Here is a 13,009-nt window from a genome sequence, read left to right as displayed (position 1 = left end):
TCGTCAGTTTAAAGCAATACTGGCAATAATATTTCTCTATTTGTTGTCAGCAATACAGTGAAGCACCGTTTATATGTTTTGGAAGGGACTTTACGAAAAAAGCGTACAAATGAAAAATGTATAATAAGTATAGGTTAATGTTTATTAGACTCTGCAGGGACTGATTTATAAAAAGTATAATTGATAAAAACGTATAAAAGAGAAACGTATAAACGGTGCTTCACTGTATTTAGTTTCTAAAATGCTGTTTTCTTTCGTCATATTTATTTGATCAGGAATTACTCTTACAATAGCTTCTAAAACTTTTATTTTCAGAGTATCAATCCCATCATAGCCGACAAAATGATTCAAGACCGTAGCAGAGACTATATGAATGCTCGCAGGGTAGCTAAGGAGTATGAAGCTGTGACAAGAGGTTTAAACCGCAATGCTCTCTCTACTCCACCTCAGGGTACACCAGAAGAACTTAAACAGGTTTCACATTTTTTCTTTACATAGTAAAATCTGTTTTAAATGACTGCTACTATCAAAACATATACACTCAAACTTTAAATTAATGTTTTATTTTATACTTAAAACTTGGCATATATTAGCATGTTTTATTGTTTGTTAATATTTGTTGAAGTATCATATGTATCAAAACCTATTGATTTAGGTCGATTTGTGGAAACGATATATTGCTTGGGAGAAAGGAAACCCTTTAAGGACTGAAGATCAATCTGTTCTTACTAAACGAGGTAATTTATGTTTAAAAAAAAAACGTATAAATTGCATATAATTTATGTCATGTTAGTTTCATTTTCTTATTTCTCTGCATTAAAATGCTTTTTCACTTTGATTTATTTTACTTCTTTATGCTTCTTTTATAAATGCTGAGACCATGGAAGTTTTTTACCTTATTTAGTTAAAACGCGCTTTATTTTAAAGCAAAAACTCGTTTTTATATGCGTCATTATCATTAATAATGAAGAACTTTTGTTTGCAAAAGTTAATTTATATTTGCTAGCTGAACAATTAAAAAACCATTATCACTTTTCATGTTTTAGCTTAATACTAAGTGTCTTATCTGTCACGAATACTCCAAATTATTCAAAATACATTGAAGTCCTTTATATATATATATATATATATATATATATATATATATAATGTTACAAATTCTGTAAATAGTAATTATTGTAGGAACGTAACCTGTAAATAGTTTCCCGTAATGAATATACAACCCCTTTTTCATATGGCTAAAATATACGACCCCTATTCCCTTTTTGTTCATTGATAAAAGTTGATAACGGACAACGCATTTCGAGAAGCGTGTGGAATATTTGAGAAAATTCTTTTCGGTGTATTTAAGCCGTTAGCGATGGATAAACAGTTAGTTTCGATTGAGATTTTCGAACTGAGTGCATTTTTGCTCTGTTTATAGCGAGGCATTTTCGCTGTGTTATTTTCGTATTTGGAAGTAAATACGTGTGTAAACGGTGAGTTTACGGTGTTGTGTGATAATTGCTTAATTGCTGATGAATAATTTAGCAGTTGTTGAAGATCTTTCCTGTATATAGTGTAAATAAATCTCCTGTGTTTTTATCAAGAACTGTGTCTTCATTTCAAGAAAGTGGAAGTCGCACCGAATCCGTTACAATTTGGCGCCCAACGTGGGGCTACTTCAGGACTTTCTTGCAGTAAGTGTGACTTTGGACATTTTTTCATAAAGACTTTTTAAATTTGGACTTTATTTGTATGGTGATTACTCGCGCAATGGATGAACAATTAAAACAACTGCTTGATGCAATCAACTCTGTGAAGAGTGATATGGCGGCTAATCAAGAACAATTGACTTGACTGCAAGTTTTACTGCAAATCAAGAACAATTAAAAAATGATATGGCGGCTAATCAAGAACAATTAAAAAGTGATCTGACTGCAAGTATGTTGGCAAATCAAGACCAGTTAAAAAGCGATTTAACGGTGCTGAAAAAGGACTTAACGGTGCTGAAAAAGGACTTAACGTCTAACCAAGAAGAAATTAAAAATGACCTTATTTCGGTAAAGACTGTGATGGAAAATAAATTTAATGACATAGAGCATCGAGTTGATGCAATTGAAGAAAAATTTGATACCGTTGAAAGCCGATTCAATGCTGTAGAAAATAAATTTGAAGATGAAGATAGAAGATTTCATCTACTTAAAGAAGAGATCTTTAAGGACGTGGAAAGGAGATTGGCGACCGCGGAAAGCAGCTCTGTACAGTTTGGCGCTCCCACATCGGTTGCTCGACCGTCCATTAAACTTGCCACATTTGATGGGAAAACTTCGTGGCAGGTTTACAAAACTCAATTCATGATAGTGGCGGAAGCGAACGGATGGGACTCTGCTACCAAGGCCTGTCATCTTGCAGCATCCCTGAGAGGTGACGCAGCGGACATTCTTCAGACCCTTCCGGACAGCCAGCGCCTGGATTTCGCCGCCCTCACATCTGCGTTGGAGCTTCGCTTCGGTGAGAAATGCCAGAAAGAGTTCAGCCGACTCCAGTTGAAGTCCCGTTTCCAGAAAACCGGGGAAACCCTGCAAGAGCTAGCGGCGGACGTCGAGAGACTGTCTCATCTTGCTTTTTGCGACTGTCCTGCGGATGTTCGGGACAACCTGGCACTCAACTACTTCATCGACGGAGTTCGGAATCCTGAGATCCAGAAGGCCCTCCGGATGGCGAATGTAAACGACTTGAAATCCGCTTTGATGTATGCGATGAGATACGAGGCCGCCCAAGAAGCAACCCGTGTGGATCGCCATCTAATCCGGACTCAGGAAGCTGATGAGTCTGATTCCAGGTCGTCCCACCTCGCTGAACTTGAGAGACAACTCGGTGACTTGACAAGACATCTGAGCAGCATAACAGCCCAAAAGAAACAAGAGCAGAAGTGCTGGAAATGCGGTAGTGAAGGACACCTGCGAAGGAGTTGTCCGGCTCGCCAAGCTACGCGAGGGAAGGAAATCACCACCACTAGAGCTCTGCAGATTTCCTCTTCTAGTAGTGGCAGTGATGGACTTTTCATTTACGCACATGTAAATGGGAATCCCTGCAGACTGATTGTCGACACTGGAGCCAATGTGACAATCATTAGGACAGATGTGGCTCGTGAATTTGGATTGAAACTGCTGTGGACCTCGCCACGCGTAAGTCTCCAGACTGTGACAGGTGACAAAATTGAGATTGACGGTAAAGTGGACTTGGAAATAGTGTTTGGGAATGCCACCTACCATCATACGGCATTCGTCGCTAATATCACGGACCCCTTCATTCTCGGAGTGGACTTTTTAAAGAAATATGACTTCACTCTCGACTTCAAGACTAATGAGCTGCACTCGATGAGAGAAGACATAGCTGTTTTCCCCGCAGAAAGTGATGTAAAATCCGCTCATCAAATAATAGCCCGAACAGATTTATCGATTCCCTCAAGGTCAGAATCATTAATACCTGGCTCCCTTGAAGAAAGCAATAGTTTTCGATTTGGACTCATTGAATACCCTAACCTAAGCAATAGCCTAAAAGGAGTACTGGTAGCATCTACGCTTGTGGACCTTTCCAAGGATGTAATTCCTGTGAGAGTCGCCAACATGAGTGAAAGGCCAAGGAATATCCGGAAAGGCGAAGTGTTAGCAACTTGTACTCCCGTAAACTGCATCATTAGAAGAATCAATTCCCCCGAGACTGTGTCTTCTGAGTCCTTGACATCGAAGTTAATTGGGAGTGCACCCTTATCGAAGGATCAAAGAACTGCTGCGGAACAATTGGTGGACGACTTCAAGCATCTGTTTTCATCTACATCGGAGGATGTGGGCCGGACGAATTTAACGCAGCATAGGATCTACACTGGAGAACACCCCCCTATTAAACAGCATCCAAGACGACTACCGTTCGCCAAGAAGGAAGAGGTTGAGACCCTCCTGAAAGAGATGAAGGAGAATGATGTAATCGAACCGTCATCCAGTCCTTGGGCCTCTCCCATCGTCTTGGTCCGAAAGAAAGATGGCTCCACCAGATTTTGTGTCGATTACCGACGACTGAATGAAATCACCAAGAAAGACAGTTACCCTCTTCCACGGATAGACGACACCTTAGACACTCTTTCCGGACACAAGTGGTTTTCGACCCTGGACTTGAAGAGCGGCTACTGGCAGGTTGAGATACACCCTGATGACCGAGAGAAGACAGCGTTTACAACTGGACAAGGCTTATGGCAGTTTAAAGTGATGCCCTTCGGCCTCTGCAATGCACCAGCTACGTTCGAACGTCTTATGGAGACAGTGTTAAGAGGACTTTCCTACGAATCCTGTCTGGTCTACTTAGACGATATCATCATCGTGGGACGCAGCTTCGAAGAACATCTGGCAAATCTTAGGAAGGTGCTGCAAAAGCTTAAGGAAGCCAATCTGAAGTTAAGCCCGTCCAAATGTAATTTGTTCCGCCGGGAAGTGAACTACCTTGGTCACATCATCTCTTCTGAAGGTGTACAAACCGATCCAGAAAAGGTATCTGCGGTCAAGAGTTGGAGTCGTCCCGAAAACATCCATCAGCTGCGAAGTTTCCTGGGGCTCTGCACGTACTACAGGAAGTTTGTAAAAGGTTTTTCCAACATTGCACGACCTTTGCATAAGCTGACGGAGAGCAAGCAAAAGTTTGAATGGTCCAAAGAATGCGAAGATGCATTTCTACGACTGAAGGAGGCTTTAACATCAACGCCTATCCTCGCCTATCCTCAGCCTGAAAAATCCTTCATCCTGGACACTGATGCGAGCAACGAGGGCATCGGAGCTGTTTTATCCCAAGAAATTGACGGAAATGAACATGTCATCGCTTACTGGAGCAAATGCTTATCAAAGTCGGAGCGAAATTACTGCGTCACCAGAAAGGAGTTACTGGCCATAGTGAAAGCTGTAGAACACTTCCATCATTACCTCTACGGCCGAAAATTTCTGCTTCGGACAGATCATGCCTCATTAACTTGGCTTTTGAACTTCAAAAATCCGGAAGGCCAGATAGCCAGATGGATACAGCGGCTCCAGGAATATGACATGGAGATCAAGCATCGAAAAGGGTTATCTCACGGTAATGCTGACGCTTTATCAAGGAGACCCTGTCCTGAGAACTGCAATTATTGTTCCCGAATCGAGAAACAGTATGGAACGACTAGCCCTACCGCCTATCAGGTGACAGTGACTCCAATATCATCAGAACCTGATCCATGGAGTGACGACCAAGTTCGAAATGATCAGCTTGAAGACCCCGACATAAAACCAATTTTGGAGTTCATGGAAAGTGACAGTCGGCGCCCTAGCTGGCAGGACGTTTCCATCTTCAGTCCTGCAACAAAAAGATACTGGGCTTTATGGAACTCGCTCCATTTACGGAACGGCGTACTGTACCGGAAATGGGAATCTGACGACGGCAAAACATCTAGGTGGCAGTTACTACTTCCCCGATCAAGGATTTCAGATGTTCTGAAAGAAATACATAGTAGTGCGACTGGAGGACATTTTGGTGTCTTGAAAACCCTCAATAAAGTTCGGGAGCGCTTCTTCTGGAGCAAGGCGAAGGATGACGTGGAGAAGTGGTGCCATTCTTGTGACGCCTGTGCTGCTCGTAAAGGACCGAAGAAGAGAAGCAGAGGGAAGCTACATCTGTACAACGTTGGAGCTCCTTTCGAACGAATTGGGATTGACATCCTGGGTCCTCTACCAAGAACTGCTGATGGGAACAAATACATTCTTGTTTCCATCGACTACTTCACCAAATGGCCGGAAGCATATCCCATTCCAGATCAAGAGGCTACCACCGTAGCAGAGACTCTGGTCCAACACTGGATCTCGAGATATGGAACACCTTTGCAGATTCATTCCGATCAAGGGAGGAATTTCATCTCTGCTGTGTTTAAGGACCTATGTCAAATTTTCGGAATTGAGAAAACTAGGACAACACCACTACACCCACAATCGGACGGCATGGTGGAGAGATTTAACCGCACAATCCTGAACAATCTCTCGCTTATGGTATCCAGAAATCAACAGGATTGGGACAAGAAGCTACCTTTGTTCCTGCTGGCCTACCGAAGTGCTGTCCACGAGACTACCGGATTTGCCCCATCTCAGATGCTCTTCGGACGAGAGCTTCGGCTACCTTGTGATCTCGTCTTCGGTCGTCCTCCGGATGCGCCTTCATCGCCTGAGGAGTACATCCAGGATCTCCAGGCCCGGTTGGAAGACGTTCATAACTTCGCACGAGAGCGAATCAACATCGCGGCGGAGAAGATGAAGACCCGATACGACACAAGATCTACTGGACATGAATTCAACGAAGGCGACAAGGTTTGGTTATGGAATCCCATCCGACGGAAAGGTCTGTCACCCAAATTGCAGTCGCATTGGGATGGACCCTACAAAGTCCTTAACCGACTGAATGACGTCGTAGTGAGGATCCAAAAATCACCTAATGCAAAACCTAGGGTTGTACATTATGATCGGTTAGCCCCATACTATGGCCATAGTTCATGAGTATTACGTAAACAACCATGGTTGATAACATAAAAGTTGTAGATAATTTTTGCTTTTAATGTTTAGTAATATTTCTTGTTATTATTGTGCTTTTTGTATCTGTTAGTTATTAATTAATGTGTATATTTGTAAACTTGTTATAGAAGTTTGGCACCCTTTCTGGGGATTGTACTGCCCGGGACGTGCAGTCCTTGGGAAGGGGGCAATGTTACAAATTCTGTAAATAGTAATTATTGTAGGAACGTAACCTGTAAATAGTTTCCCGTAATGAATATACAACCCCTTTTTCATATGGCTAAAATATACGACCCCTATTCCCTTTTTGTTCATTGATAAAAGTTGATAACGGACAACGCATTTCGAGAAGCGTGTGGAATATTTGAGAAAATTCTTTTCGGTGTATTTAAGCCGTTAGCGATGGATAAACAGTTAGTTTCGATTGAGATTTTCGAACTGAGTGCATTTTTGCTCTGTTTATAGCGAGGCATTTTCGCTGTGTTATTTTCGTATTTGGAAGTAAATACGTGTGTAAACGGTGAGTTTACGGTGTTGTGTGATAATTGCTTAATTGCTGATGAATAATTTAGCAGTTGTTGAAGATCTTTCCTGTATATAGTGTAAATAAATCTCCTGTGTTTTTATCAAGAACTGTGTCTTCATTTCAAGAAAGTGGAAGTCGCACCGAATCCGCTACAATATATATATATATATATATATATATATATATATATATATATATATATATATTTGTCACTGCATAATTTTGAACAAAAGGCAATAATTTATTTTTCAACTTTTTTGTAGTAAATCAATATTTTTTAGCTTTTCAGAGAAAGCAGGCAAGATTGCTTTGCTATATATGTTTACATTATAAGTGTAGATATAAATCAAAACTTAGTATGTAGAGTAATTTTATTTTAATGTTCCAGCTATGGAAAGATATTTTTATGTGTGCAATTGTTTGTTTCTTAAATTTCTTACATTTTATTTATTATTCACTGTGGAGCTTACCATTTTGTCAGTTATGTTAATCATATTGATATTTTCAGTAATGTTTGCTTATGAGCAATGTTTACTCTGTCTTGGACATCATCCAGATATATGGTATGAAGCTGCTCTTTTTTTAGAGCAATCCAGCAAGCTTTTGATTGAAAAAGGGGTGAGTTTTAGTAATGAGTTCAAAACTTTATTTCATGCTTTTCATTGTTCATTAAGTGCAATTTTTCCCCGCGTAATCCAGTTTCAGCACACCCTACATTTATAATAGAATATGTATCAGTATTTTCTAAAATAAAATCAGAAATGTTTTTTTTTTTTTTTTTTTGATAAATTAACTGAATCTTTCTTTACATTGAAATTGGGACTGCAATTTCAATGTAAAGAAGACAGACTTGCAAAAAAAGATGGTATCTTTGAGTTGAATTGCGAGGAATCACCGGATACGCTGCACCAGGGTCCACCAATATATATCAGTTGATACATATATCATGATATATATCCGACATTAATTTTGAAAATATGATATTTTGATATTTTTGATATTTATTTTTTCAACTACGGTATTTTCAGTACAAAAATTATATTAATTATAGTAATATTGTTCATTCATTATTAAAAATAGTAATGTAGTAATGTAACAATTTTAATTCATATTAAAAGTGCTTAATTAAGTATTAAACATTTTTCAGAAAAAAAGAAAATGTCTTATGACTGTGCACAGACTTAATGCATATTTTTTATTTCCGAATCATATAACTGTGTAAAAGTAGCTAACAGAAGAAAAATGAGTAAAACAGCTAATGCTAAATTGACTGCATTAAAATTGATAAAAATGTAAAGCTAAATATTAGATATAAATAATGAAAGAGACCTTAATTTTAAGTTTGCAAAATATATTGTAATAATAATATAAGAAAATAAAGAGTGATTGGAGGATGCATTTATTATTTTGAAGACTTTAATTTCTGCGAATTGAAAATATCGGATAGATATCAAAATATCCGATATTTTCGAAAATATTTTACAACCCTGCACTGCACTGTATCCAAGTAGATATGATCTCATCACTATAGCCGCATACACACAAGACTTTCGTACCTCGTAGATCCCTGCTCCTACTCCAAGAAAAAAAAAAGGGCACTGGTTGGAAAATTCACTGTCCACATGTGAAAAGAGCAGGGTCGGATTAAGGGGAGGGCAGGCGGGGCTGCTGCCCCGGGGCCTCCACAACAAAGGCCCCCCCCCCCCCACACAATAAAATTTTTGCAAAATATCCTAACTTTCACGGATTGATAATATCGGATATATACATATATATATATATCAAAATATTTGGATATATATCAAAGTATCGGATACTTTCGAAAATATGATGATCTTTTCGAACCCTGATTAGGGGCCTCCACTCCTTCGTTGCCCCGGGGCCTCCACATTTCAAAATCCGGCCCTGGAAAAGAGGATGTACTTGAGAAAGCGGTTTTATCCAGTGGCCTTAGCTACCCAGCAAGCAGGGTTCATTGATTTAAACCAATTGATTTTTTTTAAAAAGTCATTGATTAAATTCAATTAATTTGAATCAAGTGATTTTTTTTAAATCAAAATCCTAAATTAAAATCAATTCATTTCATTTTTAGAAATTATTTTTACATTTTTAAATTTGTGTTGCTCTAAATTTAACGTACTCTGCATAATACAATCTTAACTTCAACAGGCAAAACTACATAGATCCCTCTTGATGTGTGTGAAACAGATATTCCTTTTTGCAATATTGCTTTTACTCCAAAATTACAGTTCAATTCAGTATAGAGCAAAACAAAAGTTTTTAGTTTTTCTCATACACCATCGCTGAGATATAATTAAGAAAACTAATTGCTCAACATAATCTTTTACACTAAAATGTACATAATGATGGAAACCATATTTTTAAGCAAAGCGTAAAACAAAATCACTTCTTATCGAAGTATTATAATGTATTTATTAATCTTAAAAATGTATTGAAAATTTAGAGAACTTATCCTAGTTTGAAAAGTAAGCTGAATAGATTCATCTACTGTATGAAATATATTATGTTCATAAATGTAAAGTAATAAATAATCATAAATTTAAAAAATATATTTAAAAACCCGATTTAAATTTTAAAAATCCGGCTTTTTTGATTTAAAAAAAAAAATAATAATAAAAAATCACAAACCCTGCCAGCAAGTAAATAAACACATTTCAGGTAGTTTATTTTGGATAAAAAGACAGCAAATACTCTAAATGGAAGGAAAAAGAAAGATTCACATTTACCCGAGAAAAAACCAGGATGCGTTTAAAAGTAGGTTTTTTTCTGTGGTAGAAAAGCTCCATGTGTACGGGGCTTATGAAGCACTGTTGGCAGTTGGCAGTGACTCCAGCAACCGTAGGTAGGTAAAGGAAATTATAATGAAAGATTTCTTGTTCTGTGAGAAAACTAGCCAATATTTATGACAGATTAAAAATGTTTCATTTTTTATGCTAATTTCAATAAACAACAAAATATAGTGGGATTTACATGCATTATATTTTCATATTATGAAATGTTTTTAAAATTCAGTTTTCAAAAATGCAGTAATACATTCCAGGACCTTTCTGCTGGTAAACTTTTTAGTGATGAGGCAGCTGCTATATATGATCGAGCCACAACTACATTTTTAAAGACAAATATGTTGCTTCATTTTGCATATGCTGATTTTGAAGAGGTATACTTTCTTGTCTTCTTTCAAAAATATTATTTTTTTCAAAAAATACTTTTAATCAAATAGGTATTTCAGAAATAAATATCCCTTTCCCCCTATACTTCTCTCCCAATCTATGTATGTGTTTTATATTGTGTTTATACGAGACTGTTGGATAAAACCTACAGGAAACTTAATTATTCTGATAATCACCATATTAAAGCAATCAGCTGAAATTATAAATTCCTTATTACGTAAGAAACAAATGTACTTTTATATCAGTTTTTGCTGCCTTAAATATAGATTGTAAGTATGCTCTGTGTAAACATACCATAATAATATGTATCATTCAATGTGCAAAACAGTTGTAAAGAATGTAACCCTTAGAATATATATATATATATATATATATATATATATATATATATATGCATGCAGTAAAGCCTTCCTTATCTGATGTAATTGAGATCTGGCGGATGATGGGAAATCAGAAATTTCACATAAACGTGGTTAATTTGAAAATTATAGGCTTTAGAGGTACAGATGCTTTATGAAATTATTAGCGTTTTCTCAGTTTTTATTGTTAGGCAATTAATAATAGAAACTTCTATAAGCGACCTCCTCCATTATCGATCAATTTTCCAAGGCAGATTTTCCTTCCAATCTACTTGATTAAAAACCTCTAAGTGAGACTATCGAAACTTCTAACAACCAGCAAATAACAAAACTCAGCACCTAAAAGAAAAGGAATTTTCTGTTACAGAAAACGAGGAGAGAGATAACAAAAGGAAAGCAATAAAATATTTTAATCTGGGCACCTGTGTCTTCTCTTGCTTACGAAAGTGTAAACAAACCAGCATAAGGGGGTAAAACTATTGATGTAAGCGTTTTAAATGGATTCCTTTCATGAAAAACCTCTTCTCCCTTTTAAGCAAATCAGTTTCTAAATGGAAAAATGGTGTAAGAAATATATTAAATTTTTTTAAAAAGTTTCTTTATTTCATTACATTCTTATACTGTTCTTTATGTACTATAAACAGAACAAGCCCTATTTCTGTTAATGCTGTTATTGTTTTCTGCATTTTCAAAAATGACCTGTTAGAGCGACCAACCTTTATTAATGACCACCTTTTTGATTATCGGAGAGTAGTCACTCCAGAAAAGTTTCACTGTACTAAAGTTTTCTTTGAAAATTCTATAAACATGTGAGGCAGTGAGAAGCAAAGGGATGCAAGTGGCAAAATTAAAAATTTGGAGATAACCAGTACAAATGGTAGGTGATCCTCCCCTCTGTCCTGGGGCAAGAGATTGTACTAGTAGCCCCGGTAGGTGTTGCTGTACAGCAGGATTTAGAAAAAAATTTCAATGAAACCCTGCATAGGATCTGATCTTTAAACGCACTTTACTCAAAACTTAAAATAGTCCACTTGCATCCCTTTGCTTCTCACTGCCTTATTTCACTAATTTTTATAATAGCTTTTATTTTACAACTTATACTATGGGTTCACGATGAAGTTTCAGCTGTTGTAAATTTGTTTTGTAAATATTCTAGCTTTTTGAACACAACAATGTTTCAGTACTAAAATAGATTTTTTCTAAACATCCATGCATTGTGTTTGATTCTTTAACATTGATGTTTTACTTTTATTCACTTTAAATTTTCATATTGATTGACTAAGAAACAAAATTATTATTTAAGTGTTCCCTTGAAATGCTTTATTTACTTTGTTATTGTATATTTCTTCTTTTATTCGTGAAACAAATTATTTTAATATAGGGTCGTATGAAGTATGATAAAGTCCGTCAAATATATGAAAAATTTATTGAAAACCCCGACATTGATCCAACATTGGTAAGTTCTTTGTTTGTTAATTTATTTTTTATAATGTTCGAGATGATGTTTTTTCAATGGCCTAAGTAAAATAAATAGTGTGAAGTAGGTTCAGAACGGAACACAGAATCACTTTTATTTACTGCTTGTTCTTATGTCACTTTAGGCAAATATTCAGATGAAAATTGTTAAATTTGTTTGATAATGCAATCTTAATACACACTTTTTGAGATCTGTCCCATGGGGTGGGGTAAAATAGGTCATACAAATGAGTCCAATTTTAAATTTTGCTGTACACTAATTATATGTATGAGGTACATACAGCGAGATCCACTTTGTATTTGTATATGTTTCATATAAATTCAGTGGCGCAGCAAGGGGAGGGTGAAAATACCCCCCAGAGCCATTAGTTTTAGCATAAATGCAAATTCTAATGCAGTAGTTTATGCTTCTGAAAGGGCTGTTTTAATTAAAAAACCCTCTTCAGACGGTTTTTTCATCAAAAAAATCACCTTCAAAAGGTTTTTTTTATCAAGAAAACCCCTCCAGAAGGATTTTTGATCAAAAAACCCCCTTCAGAGAATATTTTTGATCAAAAAAAACCCACTTCAGAGGATATTTTTGATTAAAAAAACCCTCCAGAAGGTATTTTTGATCAAAAAACCCCCTCCAGAAGATATTTCTGGCTGGGCTAGTGTATAAATTCATTTCTTTACAAGCAGTTAATGAGTTACAGAGCTTGAGAGGGAGAAAAGCAAAGAGTAAATTTTCCCCCTCATGTTGTACATTTCATGAATGGATTGCGAAATGATGTACTACTGTGGCTTGTATGAGGTTTTTTTTTTTTTTTTTTTGAAATTTTCTGTTAACATTTTTATAAAACTAGTGTAGTCAAAATACTTTTTTCCCAGTGCAATAAAAATATGTAAAAATTATAT

At 36.6% G+C, this 13,009-nt stretch overlaps 1 protein-coding gene across 1 annotated transcript in view; it reads left to right on the top strand.

The window, feature by feature from the left end:
- LOC129234237 (cleavage stimulation factor subunit 3-like) overlaps positions 1-13,009 on the top strand; it is a 121,673-nt gene that overhangs the window by 90,659 nt on the left and 18,005 nt on the right. Inside the window, exons 8-12 of the mRNA XM_054868177.1 lie at positions 316-474; positions 656-737; positions 7,595-7,704; positions 10,148-10,264; positions 12,018-12,092. Coding sequence (XP_054724152.1) covers positions 316-474; positions 656-737; positions 7,595-7,704; positions 10,148-10,264; positions 12,018-12,092 — 543 coding nt within the window. The remainder of the gene's footprint in view (positions 1-315; positions 475-655; positions 738-7,594; positions 7,705-10,147; positions 10,265-12,017; positions 12,093-13,009) is intronic.

This window comes from Uloborus diversus, chromosome 1 (genome assembly GCF_026930045.1).
Source record: "Uloborus diversus isolate 005 chromosome 1, Udiv.v.3.1, whole genome shotgun sequence".
NCBI lineage: Eukaryota > Metazoa > Arthropoda > Arachnida > Araneae > Uloboridae > Uloborus > Uloborus diversus.
The sequence above is the reverse complement of the archived record's forward strand: the minus strand, read 5'-3'. Positions and strand labels throughout refer to the sequence as shown.